Here is a 21,394-nt window from a genome sequence, read left to right on the forward strand (position 1 = left end):
TTAGGTTTCTTCCCAAACCATAATTCATACGGTGTCGTCTCAACAGATTTAGACGGAGCCCTATTTAAAGTGAATGCGGCAGTCTCTAAAGCATAGCCCCAAAATGAGAGCGGTAAATCGGTAAGAGACATCATAGATCGCACCATATCCAATAGAGTGCGATTACGACGTTCGGACACACCATTTCTCTGAGGTGTTCGAGGCGGCGTGAGTTGTGAAACTATTCCACATTTCCTTAAGTGTGCACCAAACTCGTGACTTATATATTCTCCACCACGATCTGATCGTAAGAATTTTATTTTTCTGTCACGTTGATTCTCAACTTCACTCTGAAATTCCTTGAACTTTTCAAAGGTTTCAGACTTGTGTTTCATTAGGTAGACATACCCATATCTACTTAAATCATCAGTGAGAGTGAGAACATAACGATATCCTCCGCGAGCCTCAACACTCATTGGACCGCACACATCGGTATGTATGATTTCCAATAAGTTGGTTGCTCGCTCCATTGTTCCGGAGAACGGAGTCTTGGTCATCTTACCCATGAGGCATGGTTCGCACGTGTCAAATGATTCGTAATCAAGAGACTCCAAAAGTCCATCTGCATGGAGCTTCTTCATGCGCTTGACACCAATGTGACCAAGGCGGCAGTGCCACAGATATGTGGGACTATCGTTATCAACTTTACATCTTTTGGTATTCACACTATGAAAATGTGTAACATCACGTTCGAGATTCATCAAGAATAAACCATTGACCAGCGGGGCATGACCATAAAACATATCTCTCAAATAAATAGAACAACCATTATTCTCGGATTTAAATGAGTAGCCATCTCGAATTAAACGAGATCCAGATACAATGTTCATGCTCAAAGCTGGCACTAAATAACAATTATTGAGGTTTAAAACTAATCCCGTAGGTAGATGCAGAGGTAGCGTGCCGACGGCGATCACATCGACCTTGGAACCATTCCCGACGCGCATCGTCACCTCATCCTTCGCCAGTCTCCGTTTATTCCGTAGTTCCTGTTTTGAGTTACAAATATGAGCAACCGCACCGGTATCAAATACCCAGGAGCTACTACGAGTACTGGTAAGGTACACATCAATTACATGTATATCACATATACCTTTGGTGTTGCCGGCCTTCTTGTCCGCTAAGTATTTGGGGCAGTTCCGCTTCCAATGACCACTTCCCTTGCAATAAAAGCACTCTGTCTCAGGCTTGGGTCCATTCTTTGACTTCTTCCCAGTAACTGGTTTACCGGGCGCAGCAACTCCCTTGCCGTCCTTCTTGAAGTTCTTCTTACCCTTGCCCTTCTTGAACTTAGTGGTTTTATTCACCATCAACACTTGATGTTCTTTTCTGATTTCTACCTCCGCTGATTTCAGCATCGAATATACCTCAGGAATGGTCTTTTCCATCCCCTGCATATTGAAGTTCATCACAAAGCTCTTGTAGCTTGGTGGAAGCGACTGAAGGATTCTGTCAATGACCGCGTCATCCGGGAGATTAACTCCCAGCTGAGTCAAGCGGTTGTGCAACCCAGACATTCTGAGTATGTGCTCACTTACAGAACTATTTTCCTCCATTTTACAGCTGAAGAACTTGTCGGAGACTTCATATCTCTCGACCCGGGCATGAGCTTGGAAAACCAATTTCAGCTCCTCGAACATCTCATATGCTCCATGTTTCTCAAAACGCTTTTGGAGACCCGGTTCTAAGCTGTAAAGCATGCCGCACTGAACGAGGGAGTAATCATTAGCACGCTGCTGCCAAGCGTTCATAACGTCTTGGTTCTCAGGGATTGGTGCTTCACCTAGCGGTGCTTCTAAGACATAATCTTTCTTGGCTACTATGAGGATGATCCTCAGGTTCCGGACCCAGTCCGTATAGTTGCTGCCATCATCTTTCAGCTTGGTTTTCTCTAGGAACGCGTTGAAATTGAGGACAACGTTGGCCATTTGATCTACAAGACATAGTGTAAAGATTTTAGACTAAGTTCATGATAATTAAGTTCATCTAATCAAATTATTTAATGAACTCCCACTCAGATAGACATCCCTCTAGTCATCTAAGTGAAACATGATCCGAGTTAACTAGGCCGTGTCCGATCATCACGTGAGACGGACTAGTCAAGATCGGTGAACATCTCCATGTTGATCGTATCTTCTATACGACTCATGCTCGACCTTTCGGTCCTCCGTGTTCCGAGGCCATGTCTGTACATGCTAGGCTCGTCAAGTCAACCTAAGTGTATTGCGTGTGTTCCGAGGCCATGTCTGTACATGCTAGGGTCGTCAACACCCGTTGTATTCGAACGTTTGAATCTATCACACCCGATCATCACGTGGTGCTTCGAAACAACGAACCTTCGCAACGGTGCACAGTTAGGGGGAACACTTTTCTTGAAATTATCATAAGGGATCATCTTACTTACTATCGTCGTTCTAAGCAAATAAGATGCAAAAACATGATAAACATCACATGCAATCAAATAGTGACATGATATGGCCAATATCATTATGCTCCTTTGATCTCCATCTTCGGGGCACCATGATCATCTTCGTCACCGGCATGACACCATGATCTCCATCATCATGATCTCCATCATTGTGTCTTCATGAAGTCGTCACGCCAACGATTACTTCTACTTCTATGGCTAACGCGTTTAGCAACAAAGTAAAGTAATTTACATGGCGTTATTCAATGACACCAGGTCATACAAAATAATAAAGACAACTCCTATGGCTCCTGCCGGTTGTCATACTCATCGACATGCAAGTCGTGATTCCTATTACAAGAATATGATCAATCTCATACATCACATATATCATTCATCACATCTTCTGGCCATATCACATCACATAGCACTTGCTGCAAAAACAAGTTAGACGTCCTCTAATAGTTGTTGCAAGTTTTTACGTGGTTTGTAGGTTTCTAGCAAGAACGTTTCTTACCTACGTATGACCACAACGCGATTTGCCAATTTCTATTTACCCTTCATAAGGACCCTTTCATCGAATCCGTTCCGACTAAAGTAGGAGAGACAGACACCCGCTAGCCACCTTATGCAACTAGTGCATGTCAGTCGGTGGAACCTGTCTCACGTAAGCGTACGTGTAAGGTCGGTCCGGGCCGCTTCATCCTACAATACCGCCGAAACAAGAAACGACTAGTAGTGGCAAGAAGAATTGGCAACATCAACGCCCACAACTGCTTTGTGTTCTACTCGTGCATAGTAACTACGCATAGGCCTGGCTCATGATGCCACTGTTGGGAATCGTAGCATAATTTAAAATTTTCCTAGGCTCACCAAGATGCATCTATGGAGTATACTAGCAACGAGGGGAAAGGAGTGCATCTACATACCCTTGTAGATCGCGAGCGGAAGCGTTCCAATGAACGTGGATGACGGAGTCGTACTCGCCGTGATCCAAATCACCGATGACCGAGTGCCGAACGGACGGCACCTCCGCGTTCAACACACGTACGGTGCAGCGACGTCTCCTCCTTCTTGATCCAGCAAGGGGGAAGGAGAGGTTGATGGAGATCCAGCAGCACGACGGCGTAGTGGTGGATGCAGCGGGATGTCAGCAGGGCTTCGCCGAGCTTATACGAGAGAGAGAGGTGTTGCAGGGGAGGAGGGAGGCGCCCAAGGCTGAGATATTGCTGCCCTCCCTCCCCCCTTTATATAGGCCCCCCTTGGGAGGGGGGGGGCGCCGGCCAAACCCATCTAGGGTGGGGGGCGGCGGCCAAGGGGGGTGCCTTGCCCCCCAAGGCAAGTGGGAAGCCCCCCACCCTAGGGTTCCCAACCCTAGGCGCATGGGGGGAGGCCCATGGGGGGCGCCCAGCCCACTAGGGGCTGGTTCCCTTCCCACTTCAGCCCACGGGGCCCTCCGGGATAGGTGGCCCCACCCGATGGACCCCCGGGACCCTTCCGGTGGTCCCGGTACAATACCGGTAACCCCCGAAACTTTCCCGGTGGCCGAAACTTGACTTCCTATATATAATTCTTCACCTCCGGACCATTCCGGAACCTCTCGTGACGTCCGGGATCTCATCCGGGACTCCGAACAACTTTCGGGTTTCCGCATACACATATCTCTACAACCCTAGCGTCACCGAACCTTAAGTGTGTAGACCCTACGGGTTCGGGAGACATGTAGACATGACCGAGACGCCTCTCCGGTAAATAACCAACAGCAGGATCTGGATACCCATGTTGGCTCCCACATGTTCCACGATGATCTCATCGGATGAACCACGGTGTCGAGGATTCAATCAATCCCGTATGCAATTCCCTTTGTCAATCGGTATGTTACTTGCCCGAGATTCGATCGTCGGTATCCCAATACCTTGTTCAATCTCGTTACCGGCAAGTCTCTTTACTCGTACCGCAATGCATGATCCCGTGACTAACGCCTTAGTCACATTGAGCTCATTATGATGATGCATTACCGAGTGGGCCCAGAGATACCTCTCCGTCACACGGAGTGACAAATCCCAGTCTCGATCCGTGCCAACCCAACAGACACTTTCGGAGATACCCGTAGTGCACCTTTATAGTCACCCAGTTACGTTGTGACGTTTGGCACACCCAAAGCACTCCTACGGTATCCGGGAGTTGCACGATCTCATGGTCTAAGGAAAAGACACTTGACATTGGAAAAGCTCTAGCAAACGAAACTACACGATCTATTATGCTATGCTTAGGATTGGGTCTTGTCCATCACATCATTCTCCTAATGATGTGATCCCGTTATCAATGACATCCAATGTCCATAGTCAGGAAACCATGACTATCTGTTGATCAACGAGCTAGTCAACTAGAGGCTTACTAGGGGCACGTTGTGGTCTATGTATTGACACATGTATTATGATTTCCGGACAATACAATTATAGCATGAACAATAGACAATTACCATGAACAAAGAAATATAATAATAACCATTTATTATTGCCTCTAGGGCATATTTCCAACATAGACATGATTGGATTATGTTTATCGCAATACGGTTATTCATTTAAGGAGAATAATGGTTACTCTGTTTATTTGAATAATACCTTCAATGGTCTTGCACCTAAAATGAATGGTTTATTGAATCTCGATCGTAGTGATACACATGTTCATGCCAAAAGATATAAAATAGTAATGATAGTACCACATACTTGTAGCACTGCCATTTGAGTCATATTGGTATAAAACGCATGAAGAAGCTCCATGTTGATGGATCTTTGGACTCACTCATTTTTGAAAAGATTGAGACATGCAAACCATGTCTATTGGTAGATATGCATGAAGAAACTCCATACAGATGGATCGTTTGGACTCACTTGATTTTGAATCACTTGGGACATGCAAATCATACCACATGGGCATGATGACTGAAAGGCCTCGTTTTTAGTAAGATGGAACAAGAAAGCAACTTGTTGGAAGTAATACATTTTGATGTGTGCAGTCCAATGAGTGCTGAGGCATGCAGTGGATATCGTTATGTTCTTACTTCACAGATGATTTGAGTAGATGCTGAGTATATTTACTTGATGAAACACAAGTCTGAATTATTGAAAGGTTTAAGTAATTTCAAAGTGAAGTTGAAGATCGTCGTGACAAGAGAATAAAATGTCTATGATATGATCATAGAGATGAATATCAGAGTTACGAGTTTGGCACACAATTAAGACATTGTGGAAATTGTTTCACAACTAATACCGCCTGGAACACCATAGTGTGATGGTGTGTCCGAACATCATAACTGCACCCTATTGGATATGGTGCATACCATGATGTGTCTTGTCGAATTACCACTATCGTTTATGGGTTAGGCATTAGAGACAACCGCATTCACTTTAAATAGAGCACCACGCAATTCCGTTGAGACGACACCGTATGAACTATGGTTTAGAGAAACCTAAGCTGTTGTTTCTTAAAAGTTTGGGGCTGCGACGCTTATGTGAAAAAGTTTCAGGCTGATAAGCTCGAACTCAAAGCGGATAAATGCATCTTCATAGAATACCCAAAACAGTTGGGTATACCTCCTATTTCAGATCTGGAAGCAAAAGTGATTGTTTCTAGAAACGGGTCCTTTCTCGAGGAAAAGTTTCTCTCAAAAGAATTGAGTGGGAGGATGGTGGAGACTTGATGAGGTTATTGAACCGTCACTTCAACTAGTGTGTAGCAGGGCACAAGAAGTTGTTCCTGTGGCACCTACACCAATTGAAGTGGAAGCTTATGATAGTGATCATGAAACTTCGGATCAAGTCACTACCAAACCTCGTAGGATGACAAGGATGCGTACTACTTCAGAGTGGTACGTAATCCTGTCTTGGAAGTCATGTTGCTAGACAACAATGAACCTACGAGCTATGGAGAAGCGATGGTGGGCCCAGATTCCGACGAATGGCTCGAGGCCATAAAATCTGAGAGAGGATCCATGTATAAAAACAAAGTATAGACTTTGGAAGAACTAATTGATGGTCGTAAGGATGTTGTGTGCAGATGGATTTTAAAAGGAAGACGGACAATGATGGTAAGTGTCACCATTAAGAAAGCTCGACTTGTCGTTAAGATGTTTTCCGACAAGTTCAAGGAGTTGACTGCGATGAGACTTTCTCACTCGTAGCGATGCTAAGAGTCTGTTGGAATTATATTAGCAGTTACTGCATTATTTATGAAATCTTGCAGATAGGATGTCAAAACATTGTTTCCTCGATGATTTTCTTGAGGAAAGGTTGTATAAGATACAACCAGAAGGTTTTGTCAATCCTGAAAGATGCTAACAAGTATGCAAAGCTCCAGCAATCCTTCTAAGGACTGGAGTAAGCATCTCGGAGTTGGAATGTACGCTTTGATGAGATGATCAAAGATTTTGGGTTTTTACAAAGTTTATGAGAAACTTGTATTTCCAAAGAAGTGAGTGGGAGCACTATAGAATTTTTGATGAGTATATGTTGTTAACATATTGTTGATCAGAAATGATGTAGAATTTCTGGAAAGCATACAGGGTTATTTGAAAAGTGTTTTTCAATGGAAAACCTGGATTAAGCTACTTGAACATTGAGCATCAAGATCTATAAGGATAGATAAAAAACGCTTAATAGTACTTTCAAATGAATACATACCGTGACAAGATTTTGAAGGAGTTCAAAATAGATCAGCAAAGAAGGAGTTATTGGCTGTGTTACAAGGTGTGAGTATTGAGTAAGACTCAAAACATGACCACGGAAGAAGAGAGAGAAAGGACGAAGGTTGTCCCCTATGCTTTAGACGTAGGCTCTACAGTATGCTATGCTGTGTACCGCACCTGGAGTGTGCCTTGCCATGAGTCAGTCAAGGGGTACAAGAGTGATCCAGGAATGGATCACATGACAGCGGTCGAACTTATCCTTAGTATCTAGTAGACTAAGGAATTTTCTCGATTATGGAGGTGGAAAAAGAGTTCGTCGTAAAGGGTTACGTCGATGCAAACTTTGACACTAATCCAGATGACTCTAAGTAGTAAACCGGATTCATATAGTAGAGCAGTTATTTGGAATAGCTCCAAGTAGCGCGTGGTAGCTGCATCTACAAGATGACATAGAGATTTGTAAAGCACACACGGATCTGGAAGGTTCAGACCCGTTGACTAAAAACCTCTCTCACAAGCGAGATATGAACAAACCCCATAGGTGTTGGATTCATTACAATCACATAGTGATGTGAACTAGATTATTGACTCTAGTGCAAGTGGGAGACTGTTGGAAATATGCCCTAGAGGCAATAATAAAATAGTTATTATTGTATTTCCTTGTTCATGATAATTGTCTATTGTTCATGCTATAATTGTATTAACTGGAAACCGCAATACATGTGTGAATACATAGACCACAACATGTCCCTAGTAAGCCTCTAGTTGACTAGCTCGTTGATCAATAGATGGTTATGGTTTCCTGACCATGGACATTGGATGTCATTGATAACGGGATCACATCATTAGGAGAATGATGTGATGGACAAGACCCAATCCTAAGCATAGCACAAGATCGTGTAGTTCGTTTGCTAAGAGCTTTTCTAATGTCAAGTATCGTTTCCTTAGACCATGAGATTGTGCAACTCTCGGATACTGTAGGAATGCTTTGGGTGTACCAAACGTCACAACGTAACTGGGTGGCTATAAAGGTGCACTACATGTATCTCCGAAAGTGTCTGTTGGGTTGGCACGAATTGAGACTGGGATTTGTCACTCCGTATGACGGAGAGGTATCTCTGGGCCCACTCGGTAATGCATCATCATAATGAGCTCAATGTGACTAATGAGTTAGCCACGGGATCATGCATTACGGAACGAGTAAGGAGACTTGCCGGTAACGAGATTGAACGAGGTATTGGGATACCGACGAACGAATCTCGGGCAAGTAACATACCGATAGACAAAGTGAATTGTATACGGGATTGATTGAATCCCCGACATCGTGGTTCATCCGATGAGATCATCGTGGAACATGTGGGAGCCAATATGGGTATCCAGATCCCGCTATTTGTTATTGGCCGGAGAGGTGTCTCGGTCATGTCTGCATGGTTCCCGAACCCGTAGGGTCTACACACTTAAGGTTCGGTGCCGCTAGAGTTGTTATGGGAAATAGTATGTGGTTACCGAAGGTTGTTCGGAGTCCCGGATGAGATCCCGGACGTGACGAGGAACTCCGGAGTGGTCCGGAGGTGAAGATCGATATATTGGACGAAGGGTATTGGAGTCCGGAATTGTTCTGGGAGTACCGGGTGACGACCAGCGTGACCGAAAGGTGTTTCGGAGGCCCCAGCAAACGTTGGGGGGCCTTATGGGCCAAGGGGAGGGGGCACACCAGCCCACTAAGGGGATGTGCGCTCCTCCCAACCCCTCTCACGTAACGTGGAGAGGTGGGGGCACCTCCCCGAGGGCAGCCACCCCTCCCGGCTTGGGGGGCAAGTTTCCCAGGGGTGGGGGCGCCCAAACCCATCTAGGGTTTCCCCTGTGGCCGCCGCCCCTCCCCTAGGGAACCCTAGGGCGCCTCCTCCACCCCCCTAGTGAGGGAGAGAGAGGGCAGCCGCACCCCTTGCCTGGCGCAACCCTCTCCTCCTCCAACTCCTCCTCCTCCTCCGTAGTGCTTAGCGAAGCTCTGCCGGAGAACCACGAGCTCCATCGCCACCACGCCGTCGTGATGCTGGGGTTCTCCCTCAAATTCTCCTCTCCCCTTGCTGGATCAAGAAGGAGGAGACGTCCCCGGGCTGTACGTGTGTTGAACGCGGAGGCGTCGTCCGTTCGGCGCTAGATCGGATCTTCCGCGATTTGAATCGCCGCGAGTACGACTCCATCAACCGCGTTCTTGTAACGCTTCCGCTTAGCGATCTTCAAGGGTATGAAGATGCACTCCCTCTCTCTCATTGCTAGCATCTCCTAGATTGATCTTGGTGACACGTAGGAAAATTTTGAATTATTGCTACGTTCCCCAACACGGCTAAAGATCAACTTGTGTGTTTATGGGGTGCCCCCCCTCCCCCGTATATAAAGGAGGGAAGGAAGAGGAGGGCCGGCCACAAGGGGCGCGCCCAAGGGGGGAATTCCTACTCCTAGTAGGAGTAGGTTTCCCCCTTTCCTAGTCCAAGTAGGAGAAGAAGGAAGGAGAGGAAGAAGAGAAGGAAAGGGGGGCCGGCGCCCCTAGCCCTAGTCCAATTCGGTTTGGGCTAGGGGGGTGCACGCCACACCTTGGCCTGCCTCCTCTCTTCCCTCCACTAGGCCCATGAGGCCCAATAACTTCCCGGAGGGGGGGTCGGTAACCCCCGGTACTCCGAAACTTATCCGAAACGACCTAAACCATTCCAGTGTCTGAATGTAGCCTTCCAATATACGAATCTTTATGTCTCGACCATTTCGAGACTCCTCGTCATGTCCGTGATCTCATCCGGGACTCCTAACAACCTTCGATACATCAAATCACATAAACTCATAATACCAATCGTCATCGAACGTTAAGCGTGCGGACCCTACGGGTTCGAGAACTATGTAGACATGACCGAGACACATCTCCGGTCAATAACCAATAGTGGAACCTGAATGCTCATATTGGTTCCTACATATTCTACGAAGATCTTTATCGGTCAAACCGCATAACAACATACGTTGTTCCCTTTGTCATCGGTATGTTACTTGCCCGAGATTCGATCGTCGGTATCACCATACCTAGTTCAATCTCGTTACCGGCAAGTCTCTTTACTCGTTCCATAATGCATCATCCCGCAACTAACTCATTAGTCACATTGCTTGCAAGGCTTATTGTGATGTGCATTACCGAGAGGGCCCAGAGATACCTCTGCGACAATCGGAGTGACAAATCCTAATCTCGATCTATGCCAACTCAACAAACACCATCATAGACACCTGTAGAGCATCTTTATAATCACCCAGTTACATTGTGACGTTTGATAACACACTAAGTGTTCCTCCGGTATTCGGGAGTTGCATAATCTCATAGTCAGAGGAACATGTATAAGTCATGATGAAAGCAATAGCAACAAACTAGACGATCTCGTTCATCAAATGACAACACATGTCTATGGCTAGGAGCCTAGGAAACATAACCATCTTTGATAAACAAGCTAGTCAAGTAGAGACATACTAGGGACACTCTGTTTGTCTATGTATTCACACATGTACTAAGTTTTCGGTTAATACAATTCTAGCATGAATAATAAACATTTATCATGATATAAGGAAATGTAAATAACAACTTTATTATTGCCTCTAGGGCACATTTCCTTCATGAGCTTATCAAAAGCAACACGTGAAACTAGTCCCAAAGTGATAGATATCCAAGAAGGATATAATAAAAACTTTCATGAAGATCATCATTGGACAAAATAAACTTGATTCGTTGTAATAGTTTTGAGATATGATGATGTGATATGTGAGTCATGTTGATGAGTAATTGTGCTTTAGTAAGAATATTGGTGTTAAGGTTTGTGACTCCCTATGCAAGCACGAAAGTCAATAGTCATGCAATGAAATTACATCCTACTTGTGGTGCATTATTTGGTGTTAATTATGCTCAATGCTCGCTTATGAGATTATTCATTTCTTGGTTGGTCGCTTCTCAACCTTTTGCTAGCCTTCATTTTGCACTAAGTATGATCACTACTTGTGCATCCAAAATCCTTTAAACCAGTTTTGCCACATGAGTCCACTATACCTACCTATATGTTGTATTCTTTTGCCGTTCTAAGCAAATTTGTATGTGCCATCTCTAATTTTCAAAATAAATTTCTCTTTTGTGTGCTCGTACTGCTCGTGAGGCGGTGAGGGGTGGCCGATATTTTCCTTGCTAGATGTGTTATTCTCACGATGAGTGTTTATTCACTTGTCATTGCACGAGAGTAAGGCAAAGGTATTAGGGATGCCAAGTCCCTAAATGAAAAATGAATTTACTTTATGTTGTCAAATAATAAATTCCTTGGAAAGTGTTGGTATGGAGGGCAACCGTGGATCCGGCTAGCCATGGAAAGTGAAAGTATGGTGGAAAAAGGAATAAACTTTAATTTCAGTTTGGGAACTGCCTATGATATATCTAGCATGGAAATTGTGGGGAGCTCTAGGTCATTTTCGTTGGTGGGAAAAGTATGCCTCTCAAAATGTTTTTATCGCTCAATTTTCGCTTTGAGCTCTGGCACCCCTACAAATCCCTACTTCCCTCTGCGAAGGGCCTTTCTTTTACTTTATGCAATTTTTATTATTAATTTGAGTCTCCATCTTCTCTTATAAAGCACCAACTAGGAGGCACTATGATCATACTTGAGCATTGGGTGTAGCTAATACGCGAGTGTGTTTCATGAATGGATCAATGATTGAGCATGATGGGCTTGGGATAACTTATTTTAGCGTTAATATTTTGAAAGACATTGTTGCTTGTTGATATGCTTGAGTATTCAAGTCTCATGTCAAAACTAGACTATTGCTTTGAACCATATAAAAGTCCAAATGTCCATGCTATAAAGAAAAGAATTTGAGATGACATGTTAGGCAGCATTCCACATCAAAAATTCTGTTTTTATCATTTACCTACTCGAGGACGAGCAGGAATTAAGCTTGGAGATGCTGATACGTCTCCAACGTATCTATAATTTTTTATTGTTCCATGCTGTTATTTTATCATTCTTGGATGTTTTACAATCATTTTATAGCAACTTTATATCATTTTTTGGGACTAACCTATTGACATAGTGCCAAGTGTCAGTTGTTGTTTTCTACTTGTTTTTTACATCACAGAAAATCAATATCAAACGGACTCCAAATGCAGCAAAACTTTTTGGAGAATTTTTATGGACCAGAACACCCAGGATGGGCCAGAGCAGCACCTGGGGGTGCCCCGAGGGGGGCACAACCCACCAGGGCGTGCCTGGGCCCCCAGGCGCGCCCAGGTGGGTTGTGCCCACCTCGGTGGCCTCCCGCACCCCCTCTTCGCCCTATAAATTCAAAAATATTCCAAAACCCTTCGGGGTAGCCCTAGATCAGAAGTTCCGCCGCCGCAAGGCTCTGTAGCCACCGAAAACCAATCTAGACCCCGTTCCGCACCCTGCCGGAGGGGGGAATCATCTCCGATGGCCATCTTCATCATCCTGGCGACCACCATGATGAGGAGGGAGTAGTCCACCCTCGGGGCTGAGGGTTTGTACCAGTAGCTATGTGTTTAATATCTCTCTCTCTCTCGTGTTCTTGAGATGTCACAATCTTGATGTATTGCGGGCTTTGTTAATATAGTCGGATCATATTGTGTTTTCCCCTCTCTATCTTGTGATGAATTGAGTTTTTTCCTTTGAGATTTCATTGTTATCGGATTGAGTACTTTTATGGATTTGAGAGCACTTGATATATGTCTTGGATATGAATACTCGTGGTGATAATGGGGTATCATATTGATTCACTTGATATATGTTTTGGCACTCAACTCGCGGATTCCCGAGGTGACATTAGGGTAATCTACGCATAGGGGTTTATGCACGTTCTTGTCTTTGTTTCTCCGGTAGAAATCTTGGGGCACTCTTTGAGGTTCTTTATGTTGGATTGAGTATTATGAATCTGAATTTGCTTTGGTGTTATTTTAGTACGAACTCTAGGATAGATCGAACGGAAAGAATAGCTTTGTGTTATTTTAGTATGAACTTTTGAATAGATCGAACGGAAAGAATAGCTTTGAGGTGGTTTCGTACCCTACAAACAATTTCTTCTTATGTTCTCCGCTAGATAAGAACTTTGGAGTGATTCTTCGTTGCACGGTGAGGGATGGTTATGTGATCCAATTATATTAGCATTGTTGAGAGATTGCACCACAGAAAGTACGGACCCTAGGCCTTGTTTCTAAGCATTGCAATACCGTTTTTGTGCCCGTTTACTATTTGCTACCTTGCTGTTTTTATTTATTCAGATTATAAAAATATATTTCTACCATCAATATTACACTTTTATCACCATCTCTTCACCGAACTAGTGCACCTATACAATTTGCCATTGTATTGGGTGTGCTGGGGACACAAGAGATTTCTTGTATTTGGTTGCAGGGTTGTTCGAGAGAGACCATCTTGATCCTACACCTCCCATGGATTGATAAACCTTAGGTCATCCAATTGAGGGAAAATTGCTACTGTCCTACAAAACTCTGCGCTTGGAGGCCCAACACGAGTCCACAAGAATAAAGTTGCGTAGTAGACATCAAAACCTTATCAAGAATCCACATCGAGGAAAAGACGACGGAGATGGTGGCGGAGTTGATGGAGACGATGATAGTGATGACGGTGTTGGGAAACATAGCATGCAATTTCAAAAAAAATCCTACGCTCACGCAAGATCTATCTAGGAGATGCATAGCAATGAGAGGGGGAGAGTGTGTCCACGTACCCTCGTAGACCGAAAGCGGAAGCGTTTGACAACGCGGTTGATGTAGTCGAACTTCTTCTCGTTCCGACCGATCAAGCACCGAACGTACGGCACCTCCGAGTTCTGCACACGTTTAGCTCGATGAGGTCCCTCGAACTCTTGATCCAGTAAAGTGTCGAGGGAGAGTTCCGTCAGCACGACGGTGTGGTGACGGTGATGGTGAAGTGATCCACGCAGGGCTTCGCCTAAGCACTACGTGAATATGACCGGAGGCGTAAGCTGTGGAGGGGGGCGTCGCACACGGCTAACAATTGTTCGTGTGTGTTCTAGAGGTGCCCCCCCCACATATATATAGGTTGAAGGGGAGGAGAGGCAGCAAGGGGGCTCAAGTAGGTCCTCCCAATTCGACCTCCCCCCTTTCCTATTCCTATTCGGAGTAGGAAGGGAATAGGGGGAAGGGGGAATCCTATATATTCCCTTTTTCCTTTCCTCCTTCCTCTTTCCTTCTCCAATTTGGCCATCCCATATGGGGGGGCGCACCAGCCCCTTTGTGGCTGGTGTGTTTCCCCTCTTGGCCCATTAGGCTCATATCTTTTGCCGGGGGTGCCCGGAACCCCTTCCGGTGACCTGATAAGTACCCGGTGCATCTCGAAACACTTCCGGTGTCCGAATACCATTGTCCTATATATCAATCTTTACCTCTCGACCATTTCGAGACTCCTCGTCATGTCCGTGATCTCATCCAGGACTCCAAACAACATTCGGTCACCAAATCACATAACTCATATAATACAAAATCGTCATCGAACGTTAAGCGTGCGGACCCTACGGGTTCGAGAACTATGTAGACATGACCGAGACACCTCTCCGGTCAATAACCAACAACGGAACCTGGATGCTCATATTGGTCCCCACATATTCTACGAAGATCTTTATCGGTCGTACCGTATTTGTCATCGGTATGTTACTTGCCCGAGATTCGATCGTCGGTATCTCCATACCTAGTTCAATCTCGTTACTGGCAAGTCTCTTTACTCGTTCCGTAATGCATCATCCCGTAACTAACTCATTAGTCACATTGCTTGCAAGGCTTATTATGATGTGCATTACCAAGAGGGCCCAGAGATACCTCTCCAATACTCGGAGTGACAAATCCTAATCTCGATCTATGCCAACCCAACAAACACCTTCGGAGATACCTGTAGAGCATCTTTATAATCGCCCAGTTATGTTGTGACGTTTGATAGCACACAAGGTATTCCTCCGGTATCCGGGAGTTGCATATCTCATAGTCAAAGAAATATGTATATGACATGAAGAAAGCTATAGCAATAAAACTGAACGATCATTATGCTAAGCTAACAGATGGGTCTTGTCCATCACATCATTCTCCTAATGATGTGATCCCATTCATCAAATGACAACACATGTCTATGGTTAGGAAACTTAACCATCTTTGATTAACGAGCTAGTCTAGTAGAGGCTTACTAGGGACACAGTGTTTTGTCTATGTATCCACACATGTATCAAGTTTCCGGTTAATAAAATTCTAGCATGAATAATAAACATTTATCATGATATAAGGAAATATAAAATAACAACTTTATTATTGCCTCTAGGGCATATTTCCTTCAGACGGTTCCCCTAACAGCACTTCTGTGCCACCGGAAGAAAGGAGGGGAGGGCTCTCTTCTTCTTATTCTTCCTTGGGCTTCTCCCTAGGTGGGAGAAGATTCCCCCCTCTGGCCTTGGTGTTCATAACCCCCGGAGGACTCCCCTCTGAGATTGGTTCTCTCCTCAACAGTATTTTTCTAGATGTTGTTTATGAGTCCTGTTACTATTTTATTCAGCACAGGAGTTCCATAACTCCGAAAAATCTAAAATTTTGGTGACGGTGGAAAAACTTCTAGAGCAAATCAGCGGCAAAATGACGCTACCAAGGGTCTCCCAGTTTCCCTATTGAGTATATTAGCAATTTTTTGATTGATAAATCATGAGCATGACGTAAAACAATGCTAAACACATACTGATATTCGATCACATGAGCATGTACTATGCAAAAAGTAGACACATCTACATATAATGCCAGTACAACTAACATAGAAATAAACACGAGCGGGATAAGCGAGTGATACCCTCCAGTAGGTCAACCAGAAACCGCGGCGGCGGTGGGGTCTCCTCGGTGGCCTTCTTCTCGACGGTGAGTCGGTGAGCTTCGGTGGCCATGGCGGTGACGAAAGCGACGCGGATGTAGACGAACAACGGCGAGCAGTCGCTCCCCCAAAACCTAATCTCCCCTCTCCCGTATAGGATCTGGAGAGGCGGGGTTTCGGAGGCCTGCTCTCCCGTCAATCGTGTACGCGGTGGACGAGATAGGATCACCGGCGGCATTAGCAGCAAAAAGGAACGACAGAGGACGGTGCGCTTCGAGGCAGAGCAGATGCGATCTGTTTGCCGACACCTCTGTGAGCTCGGCTCGGCTCATTCCCACAACCCGCAAGTGATGCAAAATTTTGCCCCAAGTGCTGCAAATATTCAACAGCTCTAGCGGATGCCCAAAACCAAAACACTACGGTGGAAACCCAAACACCACGTTGAAACTTTCACGCCGCTCGATTCTGGACAATTCTCGCCATCTATCGCCACTGCCGCCACTCTCGCGACTGCCCCAACCCCACTGCTCGTTATCGTCGGCCTAGACAATTGTCGCGATGCAATCGCTGCCGCGAAAAGCTCGGAATGCTACTGCCGATTCCGACCTTTCCCGCCAGCTCCACCACTCGAGATGGTCGTCACTGGACCATTGGCCGCCGAGGTCAATTAGCGGTCGGCGACCTCCGCCGAGCTGCTGGCCTCATTTGGCGCAACGGGTGATGTGCCGCCACGGAAGTTGGCCGCACCCCCGCCTCCGTGGTCCGGCCAGCCTGCTGTCCTAGGCGGGCCGACGACCATCTAGGCCCCATCGACCTCCATGGGCCGAAATCTAGCTCGGCTCTCGACGACCATGGGATCCGTCTCCCAGCCTTCCACCGTTGGGATCTCATTTTTCAATTGCTTTCCAATTTTTTGACACCTGAATGGCAAAAAAAACTTTTCTCTCTATCCTATAATAATCATTTTTACATCACCAATTTTTACATCCGTTGGAGATGCTCCCGGCTCAGCTCCCCCCTCTCCTCTAGATCTCCCGACGCAACAAACGCAAGGCCACCGGCGCCTCCGCAGTCGCCGCCTCTGCGATCTTGCCCGCCGCCGCCGCCGCTGCCGCTGCCGCCCTGAGAGATGGCAAAGGCATTTTACGCGGTGGGGTTCTGGATCCGGGAGACCGGTCAGGCCCTCGACCGCCTCGGCTGCCGCCTCCAGGGGAACTACTTCTTCCACGAGCAGAGTAAGCATAGCCACCTTCCCTCGCCCCTAATAATCCCCGCCCCCCTCTCCCTCGTCGATTTTCGATTTTTGCGGATACTCCGGGCATCCCGTGGATTTGTTCTTCTCGGGCGGCCCCAAAAGAGTGAGCAAATCGGGGTTACTGCCTGATGTTAGGGACGGTTCAGGAAATATCACGGTTATGTGTGCCCCATTAGGATGGGATTGGCCTAGGGTTCTGCATTTCTAGGTCATCGTCCTCGTTGCTCGGTTCATTTTGTGAAATATAGTGCTGTTTATTTACTGACGTGTCTTGGAATAGTTAACAGGTTTAATGTACAGTAAGCTAAAATTAAGGAGGTGGAAGGATTATAGATCACTCTTTGGAAGAACTTGCCTCTTCCCAATTATTTATACTAATTCCATATTAACTGAAATCCTGAATATGTCAAATTGCTATCTGCAACATCTGCTATCATTAGGTATTTGCCATGATTTTGGGATGCTATCCGGATAGCTGTAGTTCTATTAACACTCTTGAGCTCCATTCTGCCCCCTTTATCATTCTATTTGCCAGGTGAGCTGAAAGTCGAGGAATTCCTGTCTTAAGATGGGGTTGTGGCCGGAGTTTAATAATGTTTTTGATAATGTGTTTGTTGCAAATAGCTTATCTTGCTATTCGTGAGATTTACCTTTATCTTTAAAGATAGTCGGCCATGCTTGGGTGGTTTTGAGGTTTCACACGATGTAAACTAAAATTGTTCAGTTATCTTGTGTCGTGATTGAGTATTGCCTCGACCAGGGATTGCCATTTACATCTGTTTTGATTCAAATAGAAATCAATACTGGTAGTTTGCTTTCAGAAGACCCTTCATCTCATGAATCTACAATACCCTAGTATGCAAGCAAATGTACCCTTAAATTATTAACTCTTCGAGTAAATTGCACAATGAACACATCATGTAAGCTATCCTTCTGCATAACACAATACCTTTGGCAATGTTGTATTGGATCTGGCTTGCTTACTGGCCCCCACTCACAGTCACGTCTCAAAATGCTGGCCAGTTGTGGTCGTATCTGATGTGGTTCGTGGAAGTAGTGTCTCTGTTGCACGGCAGACCCCAAGATACACTGTTTAATCTTAGCCTCTTAGGCTGTGCCAATCTCTTAACCTTGTCCACGAGCAATGTCAACACTGTTGCCACCATATCAGCCCAGAATCGTGCCTGTATTTCTGTTCTACAGTAAGCTGGTCTATGCTGACAGTTTGTTTAGGTGGTAGAAAGCGGATTTAGATGGCACTATGGCAGAAGATTGGCTGCTTGCGGATGTATTTCTTAGAGGTTATATACTCCCTCCGTCTCAAAATAAGTGATTCAACTTTGTACTAACTTTAGTACAAACTTAGTACAAAGTCGAGTCACTTATTTTGGGATGGAGGGAGTACAAATTAGTTCAGTATACATGGTGACTTGTGCTATTTGCTCCAGTACTGTAGCCCGTTGCTCCTGAGAGTGACACAAATATAATTGGACACTTTTTGGTTCTGCACATTTCTTCCTAATCGATATCATTATCCTTGATGTGCATATGTTGTGTTCACCCCTTATTTGTATATCTGATGATGTTATTTTTGTCGTTTTCTGCTAGATTGTTTCTATATATTTGTAAGCTTAGTAATCCCGTGTTAGCATTTTGATTGCGCATCTCCTGAATGATAGCTAAGTGTTGTCACATTTTAGTGACAAAAAAAGGCATTGGCTTTTTACTTACATCGACTCTTATCTTCTTTGATCACTTAATCCCTGATCAAGCTCATGAATTTGTATTCCCTCTTCATGTCACACTCTGTAGATGGATAAACTGTGTATCCATCTGTAAGTTTTTCTTCATCTGCATATTAGCTTTCTGTGGCCGTGAAGTGGTAGATGACACTTTCTGATCACCTGATCTTCTGCACCCTTATCTGCAGGATGCTGCTTATGTTGTGCACTGCATCTAATTATTATTGCCATGTTTTATGTTGACATGCGTGATAATTATTTGTGCTGTTGTGAGCAACTACACCTATCAAAGTGCTAACATGATTTTGTTTTGGACCTATCCAGTTTCAAGGCATCGCACACTTATGAACATCTTTGACAAAGCCCCTCATGTTCACAAAGAGGCATTTGTCGCTCCAAGTGCATCCCTTATTGGTGATGTTGAAGTTGGACAAGGGTCTTCAATTTGGTACGGCTGCGTCTTAAGAGGTTTGTGCTCAATTTTCCAGTGAGCATCATTTCGGTCTTCTTTGCTAAATCAACATACTTGATTTCAGGTGATGCAAATAACGTTCAAGTTGGATCTGGGACGAATATACAGGACAATTCTGTTGTGCATGTGGCAAAATCTAATCTAACTGGGAAAGTCTTTCCAACCATCATTGGAGACAATGTCACAGTAGGTAAATATAGATATACCTTCTGGTTCTTGTTTTAACCACTGCTTTATTCGCGATGTTTAATTGTTCATTATCTGCTTAGACCAAAGTCTAGTATAGTAAAATTGTTATTGATCTTTATTGGGGTACTACTTCTCATTGGTATCCACAAATATTTCGTTATTGGAGCCCTAAATTATGCTCTCTGGACTGTAAGCATACATACCAGACAGATACCATGTTTTTATTCCGACACAATAGTATCGATAATTTCAAAGACAGTTTGAGCAATTGAGCTTTTGTGCAAAACCTTAGTAGAGTTAGCTTGACATACATTTAGCAGAGGATATGCACTATAAATAAACATTTGTATTTGAAATTTGAACTCTGATATTGGCAATGGTACCTATTGCCTCTCATATTGCCCACTATATGGTATGCCAGAACCAATCTGACACCAAACCTGTTTTCTTCTATGTAGGACCTTCATTCTCATGTAAAAAATTCACTGGTATTCTGATATAATATATATGTTCCAAACTTTGTTTTGCAGGACATAGTGCTGTATTACAAGGATGCACTGTTGAGGATGAAGCTTTTGTTGGTATGGGAGCAACCCTGTTAGATGGTGTTGTTGTGGAAAAGCATGGGATGGTTGCTGCTGGAGCCCTTGTAAGACAGAACACAAGGATCCCTTGTGGAGAGGTTGTGCTTTACTTCACCACTATTGTTTGGATTCTTATTTAGGTCATCTCAGACACGTCTGCTCATCTTTTTTTAATTAACTAACTCTTGTTTGATTATCTTATCTCAGCAAGTGCTCTGTTGTTGACTATCCCTGTTCAATTTAGGTATGGGGCGGAAACCCTGCGAAATTTCTGAGGAAGCTCACAGATGAGGAGATTGCTTTTATTGCGGAATCGGCTGCCAACTACTCCAACTTAGCCAAGGCACATGCTGTTGAGAATGCCAAACCCTTGGAGAAGATTGATTTTGAGAAAGTGTTGCGCAAGAAAGTTGCTTACCAGGACGAGGAACACGATTCCATGCTTAGTGGCACTCGAGAGGTCCCTCCAGAGCTGGCGCCACCCAGCTCTACCCCTGCTCAATAAGCTCTGGTTATCTGTTTTTTTTTTCCTTTCTTTGGTGCCTTCACTGTCTTCAGTTTGAATTCTTATTATATCTCTATCTGTTCAGTGAGTTTGGCAGTTTACGTTTATTTCAATAATTTTGGGTCGAGCAATGTTCTAAAGCTGACCATGTAGTTCAGTTTTTGTATTCCATAAGTTTTAAGATCTATGGAACAAACAGAGCCATTTCACACAAATTTACCAGTAGCATGCACTGCGTTCATAGTTTACTCTGGCTGAAATTGTGAGATGCACTGGAGGAGATAAACCTACGTGAGGGGAAAACAACATGCGTCTTGAGGTGTTCTGTAGGCATGCATGATCTTGAGGCCGTGGTTTGAATTTATAGGTATTTTTGCCTTTTAAATTTCCGGATTTATTAGTCCCTCTTGTATTTTGAGTGAAACTTTGATTGTAAATTTGACAAGTGAAATGTAAGTTCTATGAAAAAAAATCATACTATTGGATTCATATTTGAATTCCCTTTTGGTAAGACGAGGGATATTGGCCAAGTCAAATGCATCAAGGACGGAGCAGGTCAACTCTTGGTGAAGGACGAGGAGATTAAGCACAGATGGCGGGAGTACTTC

General features: G+C 44.6%; 1 protein-coding gene across 1 annotated transcript; it reads left to right on the top strand.

The window, feature by feature from the left end:
• Positions 1-17,006: 17,006 nt before the first annotated feature.
• LOC109750507 (gamma carbonic anhydrase 1, mitochondrial-like) lies at positions 17,007-21,034 on the top strand. The gene is made up of 5 exons (XM_020309466.4): positions 17,007-17,274; positions 19,361-19,504; positions 19,573-19,698; positions 20,228-20,379; positions 20,526-21,034. The coding sequence occupies exons 1-5, from the start codon at positions 17,169-17,171 to the stop codon at positions 20,784-20,786; spliced, it is 789 nt and encodes a 262-aa protein (XP_020165055.1). The 5' UTR covers positions 17,007-17,168; the 3' UTR covers positions 20,787-21,034.
• The last annotated feature ends 360 nt before the right edge of the window (positions 21,035-21,394 follow it).

This window comes from Aegilops tauschii, chromosome 7 (assembly GCF_002575655.3).
Source record: "Aegilops tauschii subsp. strangulata cultivar AL8/78 chromosome 7, Aet v6.0, whole genome shotgun sequence".
Classification (NCBI taxonomy): Eukaryota; Viridiplantae; Streptophyta; class Magnoliopsida; order Poales; family Poaceae; genus Aegilops; species Aegilops tauschii.